This window comes from Hippoglossus stenolepis, chromosome 15 (assembly GCF_022539355.2).
Source record: "Hippoglossus stenolepis isolate QCI-W04-F060 chromosome 15, HSTE1.2, whole genome shotgun sequence".
Lineage (NCBI taxonomy): Eukaryota > Metazoa > Chordata > Actinopteri > Pleuronectiformes > Pleuronectidae > Hippoglossus > Hippoglossus stenolepis.
In genome coordinates, this window is record NC_061497.1 from 2,356,534 (window position 1) to 2,378,347 (window position 21,814).

Here is a 21,814-nt window from a genome sequence, read left to right on the forward strand (position 1 = left end):
TTGAGTTTATGTGATAACTAGAATCGGCAGGTTCAATTGAATTAATCAGTAATGATCAATATGGTGATAGAACAGTGTGTGTGAATATGGTGGCAGAGACGTCTCACACAAACACAACGGAAGTTAATGACAAATGATATTGACAGGGCCGTGGGAAGAAGGGGTGCTGCTTGCTCCCCCTGTTGGAAAAGGCAGACATCACAGAAGATGTATAAAAACAGATGTATACAAAATAACAGTACTTACAGAATAATTTCCCTGATCTTATTTACATAACAAATTATTGCCTAGGGAAGTTTTGTGAAATAATTAAATACTGAATAATTATTAAAGGAATGCAATGCATCATGGTGAACGAAAGTCACATACAGTACCTGGCCAGCAATGCTGCATCAGTTAAAGTAGCTCGCAAACACATTTCGGATTGAGGGACTTTATCTCCGCAACCACTGAGCGCCAAGCCACATTTGGAGTAATATAACTGAAGCACCCAGCTCAAGTGTTTGGTTTATTATCACCGAGCAGTTTAACATTATCATTAACCCGTAATTTCACCCTGATACTTTGTCTGTACAAATGTATTTGGCTGTGTTGCTGTGTGGCGTTTAAATGGGGCGGTTGGAGCAGTTAAAGTATTGTGGGTATTTGGATATGTTCTCGTCCGCTGAGCGCATTGAGCCCATTGACCTGTTCAATATGCTTTATAGTAGCCTGTTGTTTTAGAACGTGACATGAATGGAATTTTCACTAAAAGAGTTTTCACAGAAACTCGTTAAATAAAAATGATGTGTATGGAAATATGAAGATGCTGATAGCCTATTCTTAACCCCAGGCTGAACAAAGCAAAGAATTTCCCCTCCCACTAAAGCACCCCCAATTTAAAGCCTCTTCCCACGGCCCTGGATGTTGACAATAAAAACAGTTGGCAGTGGTTTCTTTCTGGGGTCAAGTCACGGATGTTCGGGTCAAGTGAGCCGTCATTTATATAAACCTGGACTCGCCGGTTGCTGCTTAAAATGTGATGCCAGTCTATTTGAGGTGTTACGGTACAGGAATCACAGAAAGAAAAAGTTCAGAAGTCTGCTCCTTTCGCTAACATCAGTTATCGCTCACTGTTGTGATTGTGTTGACGTTGTGTGGCTCTAGTAGTTGTGCTGTAGCTTTTGCATTCGCATTGTGGCTTTCGCAGTTGTGTTGTGGCTATTACAGTTGCGTAGTCACTTTTGCATTTGTGTTTTCCATTAAAGCGCCTGTGTGAGACATCATCATGTTGAAGTTCAAAACATGGATGTATATACTGAATATAGTGTATAATATACTGTCAGGTGGATTTTTAAAAGTAGGTGTTGATAAAAACAAAAGGGTGAAATACTTGTATAACAATTACAAAACATCACTTAAATGTTGAATGTCTTGTACACACCACTAAATCATGTTCCTTCTACATCCGCCGACCCTGCTGCCGACATAATGGCTTCATTTGAACTTCTTTGTGTATGCATCGCATCCACCAAAAAGTCACACCCATCTATCTCTGCTGTCACGTGGCAAATTAACATGGAAATTGGTGTGTTGCATTTTGAAACGAGGGAACGGGACTTTAAATGATGCCGTCCCCTCCCTCTCACCCTTCCTCTATGTCTCTGCCTCTTCCCTCATGCTCCCAGGCCGCCGGCCCTCTTCCTTCAGCCCCCGGTGGGCGTCTCAGCCCTGACACCGGCTTAATGACTGAGTGCCGTGATTTATAGCTCGTTGAGAGAGAAAGGGAGGGAGGGATGGGGGGAAGCTGAGGGGGGCACGGAAAGGGTAAGAGGTGTCGGGTCACGATGTAGAAGGTCAGTAACGTAAATCTTCTCACTGTCTTATCCGTTGTCCTTTGCTCTTGTTTGTTCTCTTTTAATTGTTGGAATTTGATTATATTCATTTTTTATTCCAAAGACCCATTGGCAGAACTAATGAAATTTAACAACCTGCTTACATTGTATGGATTATAATTTCTTATCTGACTTCCTGTCATAGCAGCGGCTACTTAATCAGGTAACAAAAAAAAGGAGTTTTAAAAATTCTCCAGTGGCGTTGTTTTAACATAAACAGTATGGCGACAACTTTTAAAGATGTCCAGGACAAAATGTTGCTTTCCCCCAGTATTGGGCCCATTGTTGCAGTGGCCCCACACACCCTATTCAGAGGACTTCTGATGAAGCACTCTTTAGTTCTTTGAGAAAATGACATTTCAAATCTGTAATCGTTTTAATAAATATGGTCACATCTCATCTATCAGATAGGATAAGACAAAAGAATTTGGATGGTAACTTTATGGGGAATTCTACTGGGAATTAATTAACATACATTAGGATCCATTATTCTGGATTCTGGGATTTTGTCCTATGTTGTTTGTCTAAATGCTCATGTTGAAAGGCGTTAAACTAAAATGATACACCATATGGTGCTACAGCTTAATACTGATTCATTCACATCCATTCTTTTTTTATGCATTTTCTATACCCACGTATCCTGAGCACGTTGGTGGCGCCTGGAGCCGATCCCAGATCTCATTGTGCAACAGGCCGGGTGCTTTATGTTTGGAGAAACATGGTGAGAAAATCTTAAAATTGACAATCCACTGAGAATGTTATTTCACTTTAATAAACTTATAGCCAGAGGATGTGTAACGTGCTTTGTCTTCAGAGGTGAGAGATAGAAATCCAGTCGTATTGGATCAAATGTTTCTCCATCTGCTGTGATTCTCTGATGCTGCTATGTGAAATCACGCCTGAGCTGCTGATCAGTGAGTCACCTGAAAAAGAAAAGCTGTGCTGTCCTCTCTGTACCTTTTTGACGAGAAACCAGTTGAATCAGATTGTAAATAAATGAAGTAAATGAATAGAATTACTCTCTTCTCCTGTGGTGAAGTGTACAGTAAATGTCACTGATGTATTGGCTACTGTGTTATCTGATGAGAATGGCTGATCTTCTTAGTGTCACTCACAGTGGTGAATACAAGGGTCACATTAAAGAGCCTCGGCTATTTTAACACAGATCTGTGGACAGAGAAGATTCTTGCTTCAGCTCACCAGCCACACAAGTACAGACAGATCTCAGTGTTGAATCCTATGGGAGGGAGCAGATAACAAGTTTATCACTGTCATTATTTTCATTATAGCAACCAGTCTGTTAGAGCTTAAATATGATGCTACCACGACTTTTCCTGCTCTCTCTCTCTTCTCTCTCCAAATCTCCTCTTCACCTCTCCTCTCTTCCCCATTCATCTCGTCACAAGCGGTCGAGGCAGATGGCCGCCCACACAGAGTCTGTTTGCTCGTAGTGGGAACTGTTGGGTTTCTCTATAATATTGTAGGTTCTTGACCTTACTATGTAAAGAGCCTTGAGATAATGTGTAATGTGATTTGACGCTGTACAAATACAAATGAATTGAATTGAAATGCAGGACACTATAAATCATGTCAGGATTGTTATTACCTTCTGGTCGCTGATCGCTGTCTTAAGGCACTTCTTATTCCAATACCATACCGTCATACATGATATTAAAGATATTAAAGATGTATTAGGTAACAAATTCCCTGTTAATATCAGACCTTGGAAACATTAATACATTCAACAGGCTTCCCTCAACATCCTACATGTTTTCTAACATCTTTAAAAGATTTTATGTTTTAAAGGTTCAGTGTGTAAGATTTAGGACTACTAGAAATTGAATAGAAAATAATCCCAGTGATGTTTTCACTAGTATAATCATCTAAATTGTACAAATTGTTGTTTTCTTTACCCTAGAATATGCCCTTTATATTTAAATACTTTATATTTCCATCAGAAGGGTCCTCTCCATGGAGGCTGCCATGTTTTTTTTACAGTTCAGTCAGACAACTCACGTTCAAACATATTACAGCATTAGAACAGTTTTGGTGTTTGGCATCTAGGCTCCAACTTAATCACTCCCCCATATGATTACACAGGAATGATGGGAGTGATGAGCAAATACTTGTAACCCCCCGTCGGAGCCTACAGGTGGATGCTGGGGTGGTGGAGGGGCTGAAGCCACTGGTAGCCATACTGCAGCAGCAGTAGGAGCAAAGGGGATGATGGGAAATTTCTCTCTGCTTAAATAGACCACCTGATAAGGTGGGTGTGTATTATAGATGGTTGTGGAGAGTGAGTTATGTCACATGATGTATGTCACATGATTGGACCAGCGCAGCTCGAGTTGGCTGCCTGAACTAGCTCGCAGGTGTCGCTCCATTTGTCCAAACTAGACAAACTGAAGGCTGCCACAGGTTCTCTTTCACGTTTGGAGGGGGAGGGCGAGTTGAGGGGTATTCAGCTGCAGCATGAAAATTGACCACTAGATGTCACTACATTCTACACACTGAACCTTTAAAGTTTCCCTCTGCAGCCGCCTCCTGCGTCTCTATCCGTGTCCTGCAACAGAGCTGCGATGAAAAACCATGTCCCTTTGGGCTGATCACAGAGAGAGAGCAACAACACCCTAGGCCCTTCATGTATGTGTGTAGCCGGGTGTGCGTCTGAGCCTGCGAGTTAGAGAGCTTGTGTATGCCAAGGCACGGCGAGCATCTGTGGAGCACTGCAGGGTAATGCATGCCTTGTCTCAGGTGGACAGCGGGAGGGAGTGTGCGAGGCACTCTCAGAGTACGGAGCTTGGCAATTTCATGCTCCTCGGTGCGTACAGCACTCACCCAGGCGCAATGCGCTGTGAAGTTGGTGGAGGAATGAAGCATTAGGAGAATGAGAAGCAAACAGAGCTGCAGCAATATTTTTTCTTCTTATTTAGGTCTGACTGGAATTGAAGGCTTTGAGGAGACTGTGAAAGTATTAGGTTTGCTTCAGGAGTTTTTAGAAGTTGGCACTAACCCACAAGTGTACACAGTTTTCAGCCTCCACTTTATGACTCATGTCAACAAGAATCTCAGACATGCACTGCAGAGTGTCCCATTAGAACATATGAGGAGAACATAAAGGGATGGATGAAAGACTAAAAACATTGCAGGCGAATTGGTTTAGTCTGTAACTTCGCTCTTTGCTGAGGTTCACTAGCCAGGGCTAACTCATCTTCAAGCACACTTGGAATTCATCTTTTAACTTGTGAAACAGTATTTGCAGTGTTATACATCACTTGGTGGATCATGGATCGTGATGGTGGATCATGGATTGAGGATGATGGTTGTGGATTATGATTACTAACCAGAATAGATTGCTTAGATACAATATGCCTACAACTTTATTATAGACAAAACCTCTATCATTACAACTGTCATTGCTGCTCTCTTCCTCTCTGTCGGACTTATGTATAAATACTTTAAACATTAATACACCTCTCCATCTTTGTTAGGCATAATCTTTTCTTATGATCGTTGTAAATATTGTTATTTTGTTGATGCTAAATTACATTACATCTCATTTAGCTGACGCTTTTATCTAAAGTGACTTCGAATAAGTGCATTCAACCATGAGGGTACAAACCCAGAACAGCAAGAATCATGTCAATAGATTAGCTTCAAAAAAGCCAAACTACAAAGTGCTTCATGTAAGTGCAACTTGACTTAGACCATCAAGGTGTAGTCAGAAGAGATGTGTCTTTAGTCTGCAGCGGAGGATGTGTAGACTTTCTGCTGTCCTGATGTCAATGGGGAGCTCGTTCCACCATTTAGGAGCCAGGACAGCAAACAGTCGTGATTTTGTTGACTGTCTCTCTCAGTGAGCCGATTGGCCGATGCAGAGCAGAGTGGACGGGCTGTAAGGTTTGACCATGTCCTGGATGTAGACTGGACTCGATCCATTCACAGCACAGTATGCAAGTACTAGTGTTTTGAAACGGATGCGGGCAGCCACTGGTAACCAGTGAATGGAGCGGAGGAGTGGAGTAGTGTTATAGAACTTAGGTAGGTTGAAGACAAGTTGAGCTGCTGCATTCTGGATGAGCTGCAGAGGTCGGATGGCACTAGCAGGTAGACCAGCCAGGAGGGAGTTACAATAGTCTAGGCGTGAGATGACCAGAGCCTGGACCAGAACCTGTGCCGCCTTCTGAGTGAGAAGGGGACGTATTCCCCTGATGTTGTGCAGCATGTATCTACAGGAGCAGGTTGTTGCAGTAATGTCGGCAGTAAGGGAGAGTTGACTGTGGAGTGTCACACCCAGGTTACTTACAGTCTGGGTGGGGGCTACCACGGAGTTGTCGATGGTGACAGTAAGGTCATGGGTGGGAGAGCCTTTCCATGGAAGGAAAAGTAGTTCGGTCTTGTCAAGATTGATTTTCAGGTGGTGTGCGGACATCCACTGAGAGATGTCAGTCAGACAGGCAGAGATTTTTGCTGCTACCTGTGTTTCAGACTGGGGAGAAAAGAGGATTAGTTGGGTGTCATCAGTGTAGCTGTGGTAGGAAAAGCCATGGGAGTGAATAACCGAGAGAGTTGGTGTACAGAGAAAAGAGGAGGGGACCCAGGACATAACCTTAAGGAGCCCCAGTAGTGAGTGGACATGCTCTGTTGCACGCAGCATCTATTTGACTTCTGCTCGTCCTGGTGAGATCCTCCACATGCTCCTTCTGAGGTTTCTACTTTTTTTCTGTGTAGAAACCTCAGTTCCTTTTGGGTATTTTTTATGGGCAGATGATAAAAATTGTAAATTGTGAATATGGGCTATACAAATAAATGTTGATTGATTGATATTTGATTTTCTAAAGCCCATGTATAAATACAATGATTTAGCATTTCAATCAGCTGATTACAAAGAGAATTGTGAATGATTGAGACATATTTTACCTGACTGTACTACGCTAAGCTATGGTTATGTTTTCGATGTGCCTCACATGTGCCATATCATCAGCTTGCGTTTGTTTTAAAGGACAGATTCAAAACGACACTCACATGCCCAAACAGTATGTTAGATGAATTGTTTTTGGGTCACTGTAATTCTCAATACTTTGTAGAATCCTTTATAGTGTGATTCTAATGTACGTGGTGGGGCACAAACCCACTGTTCTCCTTCTGTGCTTTGCATCCTAAAGTTCAGCTGAAGGTAACATGAGGCTTCAGCAGTCTGCCAAATCAAATGGGATACAGCCCTTTTTAGCACAACGAGCCCTCTTTGTGCTACTATCCTGTTTCCAGGGAGACAACTACAAACACAGAGCTTCGTCTGAACAAGACTTTGTGTGAATAATGTCCTCGTCTCTACTTCCTCTCTCCCCCCCCCTTCCTCCCTCCCTCTGCGTGTTTGTTTCCTCCCTCCTGTCTGTGTGAGCGTTATGTGCAATCTGTCCCCTTTCCCTGTCTCTGTGGTGGAGAGGAGGCTGTGTGGCTCAGGTCTGTTTGGCAGCGCCTCAACGTTGCTTGACATCACCCAGATCCATACTCCTCCTCCATGTGTAGGCTCTATTTACGGCACAATATTATAATCCTGATTTTCCATATGGTCATTTTGTTGCTTTCTGTACACATTCTTCTTATTAGACTGGCTGTGGCTCCTTCCACGCTTTAAATACATTTTTATTTCAATTTCACTCATAATCTTTATCATTACCCTTAAAGCTGGTGTAGCCGGAAGCCAGGAAGTTTCTGCCCCTGTCTCTGTGTGTGTGTGTGTGTCTACAAAATAACTGTTTACATAATTTAGTGGGATTATTACCTCGGATGGTATCTCCAGATTATTTGCTTTGATTGGTCAAAAAAACATATTTAAGATGTCTCCACAAATAATAGAGACATAATCTGAGGTTTATATTGATCAGGAAACTATTCTCCATTATACATGGTCAGATGACAACTGACACAATGAAGCACTTCCATCTCATGCTGTATCTGACCACATCACTGTCACACCGCCAAATATATCTTATTGCAAGAATTGAAAAATAAATCATTTTGAATTAAGTGGTCCTGACTGAAGTGCAGTTTGCGAGGCCTTCTGCATCTTACATAGACTACAGACCTGCAGCTTATACAGATCAAACAATGAGTAATCATGTGGTAGGAATGACATCATCATGACATCACTATTTAGTCAGAAAGTGACATCATACATTAAAGTAATGCATTAACTTTTGCTGCCAGTAAGAATAGAGACACAATCTACAATTTGACATCATATGGGATAAATAATCTTCTGATGACATCATTATAAAATGGCATAATAACGATATGCTTTTCATCATTACTATAACACTAGAGTGAATATGACACTTTATAGAAATCTCAGATTAGACTCCAGGTCAGTTTGTTGTTAAAGTCAGACTCATAAAACATGGAGTAAACTGACCATAGTACAGTTCCTGAAAGCTGCTCCACAGAAATGCATAAAGGCTCAGATCAGCAAATGTATTTTATTGTACATTTACAAAACGACAAGAGTACAAAAAAAGTCAGCCCACATACATTTTTTTTGTTTGTTTTGGAAGGAGTATTTGCAAATTTCTTCTCACAGCTGCAGCGAACGTTCCCTCAGTTGAACAAGTTCAGGGAGGGGGAGCAGAGAGGAGCGGGAGGGGTTACAATCAAACTTTCATAAAGCCTGTCTGTCTGCTGGCACACCGGAACGGTTTGCTGCTGCTGCTGCTGCAGAGAAACCCAAGGAGACATAGAAAAGTATGACATTCTTAGCGGACTATAGGTGCAGGGATCCCGGCGGGGGAAGCGCTCAGACAGACGCGTCCTTCCAGGAGCGAGAACCCGCTCGTTTAGGCTTTTCCAGCCGCCCCTCTCGACCAGCCGACACACTTTGTGCTTCATATTTTCTGTTGTTTTGCCATCACAACCAGAGAGTGCAACAGTAGTTAATGCTTTTCCAAAAAAAGGATACATCTTGACAAAAAAAGTTGGCACATTCAAGAAGACATGAGCTTTTTTTTTCTTTTATAATAACAGATTTTTTTTGTTTGTTTTACATTTGTTTTTTTTATCCTCATAAATACAATATATACGTCTCTTTCCCTGTATCCCACAAAAGAACAGTACAGACACAGGTATTTACAAATCAACGGAGAAGAAAGAAGTGGTTAGCTTATAAATAATCATGGTAATACCAAACAAACAAGATGTCAAGTCCGTTGGTCTTTCTTTCACAGCAATGACAGAGTCCGGTATCCTGACGGCCTAAACGTTTCCTCTAGTTCAGCTTATTGGGGCCACAGTGGAAAGATGGCGGATGATGGAGGCATCGATGGTACACTGATAAAACTCATCTGTGTCCTTATCTCATTTCCTGGCAAGAGAGAAAAAAAATAAATGACATCATTAAAATTGCAAACAATGACATAAATCAAGGCAGAGGTTGTTTCCACATCACTCTGCTCTGCACAGTGATTGGACAGCTGATTGCCTCGCTCAGCCGCTCACGGACAGTGGTTGCTGAAGGACAGGGAGCATTATCGCTTTCTCTTCTGAGACTTTTACAGCCTCCTCTGATCATAAAGCTACTCCTCCAGCCGTCAGTCCAGCTGATCGGGATTTTGTAGTTGTACTGAGGCAAAATGAAAATGGAGGCGTGGTATCACAATCTGTCCCGTCTCCTAATAATGACTGATATTTTACATTTTTAGACACATTTCCAGAAAGCAGCCGTTCAGAGCTCTTATTCACATCTTGACATCAGCTCTCCATGAGGCTGCCAAGCACTTTCTTCAACGGTGTCACCGTTTTTTCACCAGGAGATTTTTTTCATTTAGAAGCCTCATCAACCTCCCCACTCGCTTGTGGTCTCCCCTGCTGTGTTCACACATCTCCTGGATTCTCCTAGATTCCTACGTACATTACAGTAGGAGGCCAGGCGGAGAAAGTCAGCAGAGACTGCGTCTTACTCAGACATTTGCTTTCACACATTGCCCCTCCTCCAGAGAAAATTCGCAGGAACTGCAGAGATCAGTGCACACGTCTGAAAGCAGCTCAACAGTAACATGTTCTCCTGAATCTAAACTGGATGTCTTTATTTTTTTTACCTGAAAATGATGTAATTTGTCGTCAAGCACAAGTTGTTCAGAGGTGTACATTTGCATGAGCAAGGAGAGGTCAATAGGACAAGTGTGTCATGCATGGCCTATACAAGTAACTGCATATTCTATGTCCCTTATCGGTACAGATGTGCATTGTGAGCCCATCCTCAGGGAGGACACAATGCACATCTGTCCACGACTGACCAGCTGGGTCAAAGGGCAAAGATAACAGGCAGCGACACCACAGGAAAGGGGGTAACCTAATCCAGGCTTCCTGTGGAAACACCACCAGCTTTATCACGAAGGAGCTTGTGCTTTCATGTCCTCGACAAGGCGTGAAAAGGCCAGCGAGGGTCAGTCGAGGGCAGCGAGGGGGGTGAGGAGTTCCTTACTGCCCCACGGGGGGGGGCGACCTGAGAGGCACGAGATACAAGGGACCTCTGTGAACGAGGAAGTGAAGAGAGCAGTTGTGGGTCTGTATGTGCCAATTTTACAAGTTGCTCCCGTGTCAGATGTGTGTTGAGGTCGTGTGGGCTGACCTGTGACAGGGCCGTCCTTTCTCCTTCTCTGGACACAGGCAGCTTTATGAGGCCTCAGGTTACAGCGGTTAACTTAACAACTGCAGCGTGAGAACAGAGCGTCCGAGCTGCTGCACGGCACACGTCTCATGTCTCATAAATCCACGTCTGTGTCGTGTACGCACGTACGCTGACTGACCTTCTACATTGTAATTTCCTCTCAGAGTCAGTTCTGCTGGTTTACTCGTAACCCCGGCCACTTCATGCCTGCGTCACAGGAAATTTAGATCTGAACCTTCAGAGGATCACTTTGCTAAAAAGGACTTAAAGCAGTGGTGGAGAGGAACTAAGTACGTTAACTCAAATACTTCACTACTTATACTTTTCACTTAATTTTAAGAATTTCCATTTTTACTACTTTACTACATAAACTAGAAGTTTTGTAGTCCTTCAACATTTCGTTACCATCTGTAACTATAAGTTACTTTTCAAAAACCTACATTGAAATTGTAATACATTCCATGTGTGGGAATTTGTAATTGAAATATATGACAACTCTTGTGAAATACAAGTTGGAAATGCAAATTGGGAAAAATCCAATAAAAAATGAAAAAGCTTAAATGGGAACGTTTAAATCAAGGTTAGGGTCATTTTCCAGTTTACTTTAGTTTTTTTCACATTTGGTAAAGGCCTGGTTATTCTTTGGAGCACAGGGAAATAATCATGAAATTACATGTTTGGTTTAATTTTCCATTGATCCTTTGCATTTTATATCTGGTTAAACTCTGTAATAAACCATTTTGTTAAACAAACGTTCACAGCGAGTCAGTTATTCACGTTCCATGACACAGTTTAAAGTTTTAAAGTGGTTACAATTCTGACTTTAAGCCACTTTCTGTGTTCCTAACTGTGTGTACCTGTGGTAATGTTGTGTGAGATGTCAAATACTGTAAGTGTTGCCTCTCTAGCATAAAAAAACACAGCTTTCCATTCAGCTGGCACAGCTTGTTCCTCCATAAAAGACAGTGGCTGGTCGAGGGAGTCTGCAGGGGGTGCATTTAAAGAAGCGCTCCCACAGTGAAGTGAGGCCTCAGAAGTGCACTCCAGAGAGAGCAGTGGGCGTGCACGCTTAACACTGTTTCTCCCTGTAAGGTCTACCCTGAGTGGATGGTAATGGTAGATCTGTATGAGAGCATGTTGGTGTGTGTGTGGGTAACAAGCTAATGTATTGCTCTTTTCATGAACCCACACGTACTGTGTAAGATGATGTGTGATTTCTGGAGCGTAGGTAATGGTATGTAGATAAACGTAAACCATGGAAATTAAAGACTTGGTTCCCCAGGCTCAAGAATATCGGAGAGCAGCAATTTGTGAAACCACCTGAAGGGAACAAGAAACACGTTTTCCTGCAGAAAATCACTTAAATAATAAAATCCTCTACCTCGTTGTGTTTGCGGGCAGAGTTGAGCCCCCGGGAGCCTGTGGAGCCTCTGGACGAGGAGCTTCCTGTGGTCGAGCAGTTACTGGATATTTGACTCCTGGAGAGGTAACAGGCCTTCCCGCCATACAGCATCATCTCGTCATCTGAGGAGGGAAGGATGAAGGACAGAGGATGGGGTTAAAGGAAAGGCCTCGAGTCTGTTGTCTAACGGGCAGCACAGTTATTATTGGCCAACACTCTTGTTTTGACTTTATGCAGCCTGCAGCTTTATAGCTGGTTCCACTTCTGGTCACATGGAAATATTTCAGCAGGACCCCAGTCTCTGCCCTAACCTCAAACTGTACACTGGGTCATAAACTGAATTGGGCATGAAATACAACAGAACTGCAGAGCGTTGTCTTACTGTCCGCGTGTCTTTGTGCCGAGCCTTTCCGTTGGTGGCTACCGCTGCTGCATTCACTCCTCTCCAGGGACGACGCCGCGCCGTTCCCCACACTGTTGGCCTCCAAGCATCCCTGGAGACCCTTCAACCTGTCATCTGCTGGGGGTGGCTCCGGAGGGGGGGGCAGATCTAAACGCACAGAGATGGAGGGAAAATTATACACAAAGAATGTCTGAGTTCAGAATAATAATAATAAGAACATGCTTTTTTTCATTTAGGTTTTTTAAATTTCAGTTAGAGAATTTAATAGCCTTATATTTTATTGTATAATTGAGGAAATTGAAGAGACTTGTTTGAGTGCGTTTTATGCTTTTACAAAAAAGAACTGCAGTTTCTGATTGTTCAAATTAGAGTTATGAACATGCGGGTCACATTCAGCCACGCGCTGTTTAATTTGGTTCAAGGTTAATGCATCAACAAAGCAGTGCGACTTTAGATTATCATCTTATCCATCACAGAGCGGTAGTTATCTGCTCAACATATGGTGGGTGGAGAAAATCAGAGTGTGTAAAGTAAGATTACAAATCAGATTTATGTCGATAATCAGGGAGATGAGCGACACATCTTTGAATCAGAATCGTAAATATTCAGTCACAGATGGTGTGGCTGTGTGTGTGTGTGTGTGTGTATGATTAGTAAGCTGCATTTTTCTTCAATCTCTGACATAGAACAATAAATATTAAAAGAAAAATACTGTAGACCGGATTTTCTCTTTTGCAGTAGAGCTGCGTACTCAGCTACTGAGAACATTTGATATACGACTGTCCTCCAGCAGTGTCACTGTCATGGTCATGCAAAATAATATTGTAATTATGGGCTGTTCCCTGTGGGTTTGATAACACACTCTGAATTTGAGAAAATGTCAATACTGAAAAACAGGAATGTCCCCCTGTCCCTGAAGTGAACTTCTTTGAATCCAAACTCAAACCCACTCACCTCCTTGTATGTCTCTTCTGAATGCTGAACTCTTCGACACCTTTTTTTTCACTCGTGATTTCTGACTGGGAGGAGTGTCTGCTGGGGACGAGCGGCTGTGCACTGTGTGACAAAGAGGGAAAGCATCAGGCAGTGTTTGAACAGACGGCAGGTCTTTGATGTGTTTGATGCATGTGGCTTATTGAAATGACAAACTGAATGCATATCTGTATGTTCATACATGACCTTGCTCGCTGTGTCTGTGTGTCGCGTGCAGGCTTGTGTCTGCGTGTGTGTGAGGACAAGGCGCCGCCAGTCACTTTACCGGGTGTAGTGGCGCTGCCGGTGTCTTCATTCAGAGCCGGCCCCTGGCTGTGGAGGCAGCGATGGGCAGGACTTTGGCACTGCAGCGTGCCAACCTCCGATGAGCCGTGATGCTGTTGGCCAGAGAGGTTGGGGTTGGACTGGGTGAATGACGGGCTTGGCGCCTGGGGAACTGGCACTGGACCGCAGGGTAACCTTCTGCTATGGGAAATAAGGGCAACGTGTTACTGGGGAGAGCAAATCAGAAGTGAAATCTTTGCTTCAGAGTGAGGTCGATGTCACAGGAGAAAGTGCAGCATGTTTGTTTGCTGGTGGAAGAGATTTCCTGCCTTCCCCTAAAACGAGTTTCAATGTTTTCTGCTCCATTCTTATTTAAATGGTTATTTAACATCTAGCCCATCTGGCCCTGGAATAGCCATTTTCAGAAAAATGGTACATGTGGATCCATGGATATTATTTATGTAAAAAAGACATAAAATAAACCAATTGGATGCAATGATGTTGTTTTTCCTCAAGAAATGGTTGTGATGGTTGTGAAAATGTGCAGCTACAGTGTTAGACTATGTAAGCCTGTAGCAACAAAACCCCTGAGTGTATTCAAGCGGAGCTAGAGTGCGCTGAACTGTGAATGCCACCGTTCACTTGAGAGTGATTGTGTTACTTTTGTCTCTCAAAAGTTACCCAGTCTCACTTTAGAGTCAAAGGTGAAGCCTCATAGTAACAGAAGCTGTTCTTCATTTTATGAGACGATGCTATGATAAAGATCAGGAGTAGCCGTAGACTGATTATAAACTGTCACAGGAATTTCTCTGTATTAAAAAAATTGATTTGAAATTAATAATAATAACTTCGCTACACACGTCATAATGACCTTCACACTGTCCCTCTATTAACTGACAGTAAACAGTGGATAATACAACTGAATGGGCACAACTGACATTCGTATATTTGCTGAAATTTACCAAAATCTTCATACAATGGATTCATATGCAAGCACAGCCATTAGGTGCCCATCCACGGCCCTGACCATTTACATACCGTGACAGCTGCTGGCCGTCAAGTTGGTTGAGGCGGGGGAGGTCATGGGGGGCCCGGGTCTCCTCATGGGGCGACGGGGTGAGAGTGGCGGTCGACTGGTGACTGTAGGAGGTGGCCGGAGAGCAGGCGTTGTTTCTCTGCGGGGGCGAGGGTCCCTCCTCGCAGCCCTCCACCAGGTAGGTCCTCTCAGGGAGGGGGGGACACCACTCCTCGTCTGATCTACAACCGACAGAGAAGAGGGATACAGCCTGATGATGCAACGGCTTCCTCTCCTCATGGGTTCTTAAGAGATACTGCTGAGGGTAACCTGTTTGCTCACTGTTACATTCAAATGCAGATAGCTATGAGGCTACTGAAAGATTAATGCTGTTCTTTCAGACTCGACTTGAGGTTAGAGGGCCTTGCCGTTGGCAGAACTACAGGAGGCTAAACTTGCACTGGGGTGGGATCACTGCTATGAGTGTGCTACTCAGTAATCGTTTTGCCCTGAGGTTGCAGTTAGCGACCGGTAAAGAGGAACACAGCTAAACGTGTTTTAAGAGACAGAAAAACAGCTCAATCGCTAAAGCAGTTGACCAAGATCGAGATAATTGAGTTGTCAAAGCCAGCGGCAAAAAAACCTAAAGAAGTACGATAGGTCTGATACTTAATGTGCCAGTCAGAAGTGACAGTAAGTCTGAATGATGACATCCTCATTTATAAAGATGTTTCTGTTTGAGACCGAGGAGTCGGACTCACCCTAAGTCCATGTCCTCGTGTTCTGGGAGCTGTTCGTCCTGCTCACTCTGCTCCAGCTCCCCGATGGGGGGCGGTGGGGGCAATGACTCCATCCAGGTCAGAGACGGGGTTTTGACCGCCTTCCCCATCGCCTTCTGTCTGGGCTTACCTACAACACAGACAGAGAGAGGAACACGATGACCCACTTGAAGACGACAATTTGTCACACGAGCGGATTCATCATGGACTTGACTTGACGCGTATCCCAGCATGCCTGTGGCTGAGAGATATTAATATGGCTCCGAGATCAGGCAAACATAATGAGAAGATATAAACAAGCTGTTTTCATTTGACCTTTTAATAAACCTCCTTTATCCTGTGTGCAGCACTGATGCTAAGACAATTCAATCAATTTATTTTCATACCTGAACAATCAGTGATTACTTTCTCAGCTAATCGATTCATTATTTGCTGCTCGCCTCCTGACAGGAAAGAAAAAGAGGGACCATATAACACCTGTGTTGCACTCCCTCCACTGGCTTCCTGTTCGCCAAAGGATCGATTTTAAAATTTGATTGTTAACTTTTAACTCTCTTAATGGATCTCTTCTCTTTGGCCTTCTTTTCAAGTTGAGAACGTTTTTATCCCAGCAGATTTTATTTTGTTCTGTTTTGTTTTATCATATTTTATTTTTTACAATTGGTATTTTGATTCTTTGATGTGTTGCTGTTTTGTTGTTGTACCTTTTACTTTACGAAGCACTTTGGTCAACCAAGTTGTTTTAAATGTGCTATATAAATAACATTGACATTAAAATTGACATTAAAAGTGTCTGGTAAAGAAAATATCCCAATTCACGGTTCATTTGTTTACTCCTATCATCAGTTCAAAACCCTCAAATATTAAGATTCCTATCACAAACTAAAAAGAAAAGCTGGAGGTCCTCACTACTGAGAAACTGGAACATCTCTACTTTTTACTTATATAATGATTTGTTAATCAAAATAGTTGCCTTGTCTATTGATCAACTATTTGACCAATGAGCAGGAATTCCAAAAGATAAAAGCTGAAGAAGAGAGATGGATCTTTTTAAAATAATCTTCATAGTCTTGAGGCAATGCTGGAAAATGCGAAACTACTGGAGTTCACTTAGAAGCTGGTACTAGGGGCAGGGATTGGTCAGTTGAGTCTGCGGTGCCTCCTCACCGTTGCAGCGGTCCGGCTGGGCGTACTGAGCTCCAGAGGTCCCCGGCTGGATTATCCAGTGTCCCTCATCCGGCTGCTCAGTACCCAGGACCGGCGCCTGCGTCTGGTTGGTGAAGGGCATGATGGAGGTGGAGGCGTACGGGGTGGTGGAGGTGTGCTGGGCGTAGGTGAAGTTTTGCAGGTCCTCGTTGGTTGCGTCTATGGTGCTGTAGATGGGACCTTCGGTGGAGCCTCCCATGCTGTACTTCTCTGTCTGATTCAAGTAGTTGGATATTCCAGCTTCTGCACAGGGGTGAAAGTTATATTTAACACATTGTTTTCTTGCTTTCTCAGTGTTTCACCTTATTTTGTCACACTGAATAATTATATTTATCACTATGCCCGATGATGCTTTAATCTCATGAGAAAAGTCGTCATGTGATCACTGCCATAGCAGTGATCACATGACGACAGCAACACAAAAACAGACAATCATGTACTGTATCTACCAGGCAAGTCTCTCTAAGCAGCATCCTACCGTTGTAGTATCTCTCAGCCGTGTCGTGGTTGGTGGTGCAGCAGTTGACGGCCTCTTTACCAGTGTGGACAAGGTTGGTGGTCGGCCAAGAGTCTGCCAACCACGGGTAGTTGCCCATGTTGCCTCCCAGCACGCCGGGTCTACGGAGACATTCAGGCATTAATTTAGGACATGGCGGGAAACAGTGCAACACTAGTGACTGTCCAGATGGAAACAGAAGGAGCAGCAAAGGGAAAGCTGCATGTGGAGACAGTTATCAGGATGCTCTATCGACGATTTTAAAGAGAGAAGGATTTAAATGTGGGATATTTTTTCATTACCTTCCGTTGAGTCCTGAACCATCTCCATGAGGGAAACCAACTGCAAAGAGAAGAAGAGAGTGATGAAGAGAAGTAAAGTCACTCATGCGGTAAAAGAAAAAATTACAGGCTTTAAAAAAGTATGTAAATATAAAATGCCTTTGGCAGCTATTTGAATTCCACTTTGGGTCATTTTCATGACTGGAAAGTGTGAAATATCACTTCAGACAGCGGACAGCCTCAGGTCAGTGACAACAAATCATTCCACATCATGATCATCCTGCCTGACCTGCTGGTGTGTAGGCGAAGGAGGCGGCGTAGTGGCTCAGCTCCTTCCTCTTCTTGCGCCTGCAGTAGATCCAGACACTGAAGCCCATGAGGATGACCCAGCAGGCTCCGCCAATGCCCGCGATGAACGCCGGCTGCTTGACCACGTCGGTAATCTGCTCGGCCAGACTTACGCTGCTCTCCTCGCCGCTGTCGCTGGTGCCACCGCTGCTTCCGCCGCCTGGCATGGAGGGCTGTTCAGCTGGCAGCTCTGGGGGGAAGGAGACAGGAGGGGAGGTGGGGGCGAAACAAGATGAAAAGGAAGAACTGACGAAGAACACAGCAATGCTTTGAGCTTAAGTCACCACTTTATATAAACAAAACTGATGGACAAATTAAAAGTTTGACCTGAGGAAGGATCTGCCTGAAATCTTGGACCAAAAGGCAATGAGAAACTGGACTAATTACAAGTGACTCTTTCATCACTACTAGCCTGAAAGTGTCCGTTCAAAAGTGTCTGAAAGTGTCCTTTCAGGCTAGTAGCCACATTTAGAAAGCTTCTTGTCAGTGGTCAGGAGATCAGTTTAAAAACTAAAACGGCCTGTCTAAAAGTAGCCATCCACAGTTAGTGCTGAAAATGTGCACAAAAGGATGAGTAGTGTGAGAAATACTCCTCTGCAGTGCTGCGTGCATCATTTTCAGTGGAACAGATGGACATCGTGAAGAGTCAAAAGGTCACTACAACACCGAAGACGCTCTTTTTGAATTAGTCCTCAGAGTAATGCCACAAAAATGGAGAAATCTGCAGTTTTCATAACTGAAATTGGACTGAAATCTAACCTTCCTGGACCTTTGACACTGGAAAGTTGTGTACCTCTACAACTTTTATTTGTATTTGATTACATTTGATCTGATGTCATTAAGAGTTATCCTCTGAGAAACAAAATTTGTATCAGATGTCACAGAAATCCATCCAATAGTTGGCAGCCAAGATATTTTACTCAAAACCTAACATGTTAACCTCATGGTTGCACAAAAGGAAAAGTGAGAGGAACACCAAAGCCGATAAGGTTCATCCTCTGGTCACCATGAACATTGTATGTTCATCAATGAAATAGATGATAAGGTGTTTCAGTCTGGACCAAAGTGATGGATCAACAGGCATCGCATAGAGACACGTTGGTCTCTAGTACATCTGCATCTTGATCCACTCTTATTGTCTAACTTATCGTGGACTCACTGATGAGGACAGACACGGGTTGACTGCGAGTGCCGACGCCGGCGCTGGTCACCGCTGCCACCTCCACCTGGTAGAGCACCCCGGGCATCAGGCCGCTCAGCGCGGTGGACAATGTGTGTCCGTCCACCGTCCTGTTGATGTAGTAGCGTGTCTGGTTGTCACCTCCGCTGCCCACACACCAAACCTGTTGGAATACACACAGTTGAAGCTGCTTCCGGTCTCAAATTGTTTTTTGGAACACTTTTGTATATCTATCTATACTCCTCAGCTCAGGGTGTATTTCCATTTTGATTCCCTGATGAAACAGTTTAATATAGACTGCAATAATCTGATCTGTTCAAAAGGACATCAAAGCAGAGTCAGATATTCCCACTGTTAAATATACAATAGTCCTTCAACCTGACCACTAACCAGTGTGATCTGCTCTACGTTTGAAGTTTTAAAAACTTGTACACATTTCTCTTTTTAGGTTTTATTTGTGAATGTACCACAATTGAACGAAACATTCCAGAGGTTGAATCACGTCCACTATCGTCCAACAACGCCCTACTTCCTTGATTCTACATCACTTTTTGTGATTTGTAAGCATGTAATTCATTTCAATATTTTGCACTTTAAGTACAGTGCATATTTTGCTTGAAATGCAGTGTTTTCTATGTGTTACGTGTCTTTGTGAGACTTGACTCAGCCAAGGTGATTTTACCTTGTACTCCTGAATGATGCCGTTCTGCATCTCGCTGGGCGGAGGCTCCCAGGAGACGCTGATGCTGGAGCTGTTGCTTAGCTTCACCGTTGCCACTGTGACAGCTCTGGGCGGGGCACTGGGGACTGTAAGAGGTGTCATGTCATCAGCATACTGGGACATGGTAACAATGAATGGCAAATTTTGGACATATTAACCATGTAAACTGCAAAAATGATAATACTCCAGACAATAAAAGTGACGACATGTAAAATGCAAGTCAGGAAACATGTTTCGTGAGCTGTATCAGTGTTGAATAAAGTTTTAGTGAGTGTGTTAAATAATGATTTTCTTTGGTAGAATAAGCTATTCAGGCAATAAAAAGACATCTGCTCTCTTGTTTTAATCTACATCAACCAATATAAATCCTCTGAGGGCCTCAGGCTGGGTCAGGATGGAGATGAGGATAGAAAATTAACCCTAAAATCAGATAACATTACTGAGACTTATGCGGTGCCATACAGGCTAATGAGCAGCCATTTTTCAAGGCCCCACAATGTCAAAGAAAACCTGGCCGAGCTTATTAAATCAATTTTTGTCAGACCCAGACACATGTTTCAGATTTGATCAGATTTCCTACCTTCTTCCGGGGTTCGGACCAGTAGCGTTCGGCTGTCCTTGCCCTGGAATTCGTCGAAATAGGGACGGATCTTTATCTCGTACTCGGTTCCTTTGAGCAGGCTGGCGAGGACGGTGCTGCGCTCGGAGGGGGAGTTGATGTCCTGGAGGAGCCAGGATCCACCGCTGGGTCTGTAGAAGAGACGGTAGCCTTGGACGTACTGAGACTGACGGTCCACCTTGATGATGGATGGAGTGTGGCAGCCGCCGGGGGAAAATGACAAAGACAGAATGAGATACATGGTTCATTTATCCTTTACCTAACGCTAACTGTGCCCTCTTATGCCCCATCTCCATATACAACAGAGGTTGTGAATAACTCACAGTCCAGGACACTCTGATGGAGGCAGTTGTTAGCGTGACAGGCTCTTGAAGCTGAACAGCCACCTCTCCCAGCTCCCTCTGCACCTGCCTGTGGTCCACTCCCTGACCTGTAGGACTCACATCTGAGAGGAAACACACACATATTCACTGTGCTGCTGAGCAGGTGGGCACACACTGTGGTGATCTTCACAGGTGTGTGTTTTTTGTTTGCTTTGGGAGGCACGCAGACCGACCTTGTGTTCTGACGGGCTCAGAGATGGGGCTCGGGTCACTCAGGCCGTAAGCGTTGACGGCTCGGACAATGAACAGGTAGATGGTGTTGGGGAGAAGACCCGTGATTGTGTGCGTTTCCATCTTGACCATGTCGGCTACGGTCTGCCACGTGCTGCCTGCTGATTGGCTGTGAAAAGGTAGAAAGAAAGAAAAAACTAGTGTTGGTCGATGCACCATGTACAGTACAGAATATCGAAAATGTACCTTTGAGTATTCCACAGAGTTCTAATTGTGTTTACTGAATTTGTTGGATCGTATATAACACAGCATCACATTTTAGAAGCTCCTCATATGTTTTACAGTAACCGATAGCTGCATGTGACAAATCATTGTTAAATGGCTCCCTGTGAAATGCTGTGTAGTGGAAAGAGCCAGGAAAAAAAGAAAATACTCAAGTGAAGTACCTCGTTCTGTGTTCTCAGTTAAAGCTGAGAGAATGGAAATGCATCCCTGCCGCTTGTTGAACAGCAAATACTGGACACATATGCAGTTCATTTACAACTCATTTAAACAACTAAAACTCAACCGCATCTTCTGTGTCTGAGCTGACTTTTCCTTTGCTGTTGTGCTCTGCCTTCATGTATTCCATGTCTTTTATTGTGGTTTAATCAGACTAATTCATATATACATATATATTCTGAAAAATAGTCTCTTGGTTAAGTCACACACTATTGCAGCAATGCTTATTAAAGTGCACTGTCGTTAAAATAAATTAACAATTCAAAAAAGTACAGTGCTCGAGTACTTGGTTAGGCTGTGTGGCTCTGCACCACTTTCATACTGCATTGAGGAGTTGCTTTGCGATGCTCATTTGATGTGCAGCTACACAATTATTAACCAGTGCATGGGGAGATCTCAAGGCGATCTATTTTTGGCTTCCTCTAATATTTCTAATCTGGTAAACAATGGCAGATGTGAGCAAAGCTGCTCGGCCCATAGAAGTTTGTGGTCGCTGGAAGATTTCCTTCAAATGAT

General features: G+C 43.6%; 1 protein-coding gene across 4 annotated transcripts in view; it reads right to left on the bottom strand.

The window, feature by feature from the left end:
- Positions 1-8,334: 8,334 nt before the first annotated feature.
- Positions 8,335-21,814, bottom strand: part of robo3 (roundabout, axon guidance receptor, homolog 3 (Drosophila)) — an 85,313-nt gene continuing 71,833 nt past the window's right edge. For 2 of the 4 annotated variants that reach the window (XM_035179253.2, XM_035179251.2), the window contains 16 exons: positions 20,800-20,966; positions 20,567-20,688; positions 20,205-20,421; positions 19,586-19,710; positions 18,883-19,066; positions 17,665-17,913; positions 17,397-17,436; positions 17,077-17,216; positions 16,560-16,841; positions 15,375-15,522; positions 14,637-14,855; positions 13,600-13,799; positions 13,296-13,397; positions 12,321-12,488; positions 11,918-12,060; positions 8,335-9,231 (listed from right to left, as the gene is read on the bottom strand). In XM_035179253.2, coding sequence (XP_035035144.1) covers positions 9,220-9,231; positions 11,918-12,060; positions 12,321-12,488; positions 13,296-13,397; positions 13,600-13,799; positions 14,637-14,855; positions 15,375-15,522; positions 16,560-16,841; positions 17,077-17,216; positions 17,397-17,436; positions 17,665-17,913; positions 18,883-19,066; positions 19,586-19,710; positions 20,205-20,421; positions 20,567-20,688; positions 20,800-20,966 — 2,518 coding nt within the window. In that variant the 3' untranslated portion in view covers positions 8,335-9,219. The remainder of the gene's footprint in view (positions 9,232-11,917; positions 12,061-12,320; positions 12,489-13,295; positions 13,398-13,599; positions 13,800-14,636; positions 14,856-15,374; positions 15,523-16,559; positions 16,842-17,076; positions 17,217-17,396; positions 17,437-17,664; positions 17,914-18,882; positions 19,067-19,585; positions 19,711-20,204; positions 20,422-20,566; positions 20,689-20,799; positions 20,967-21,814) is intronic. The other 2 variants (XM_035179254.2, XM_035179252.2) reach the window with 1 other exon arrangement.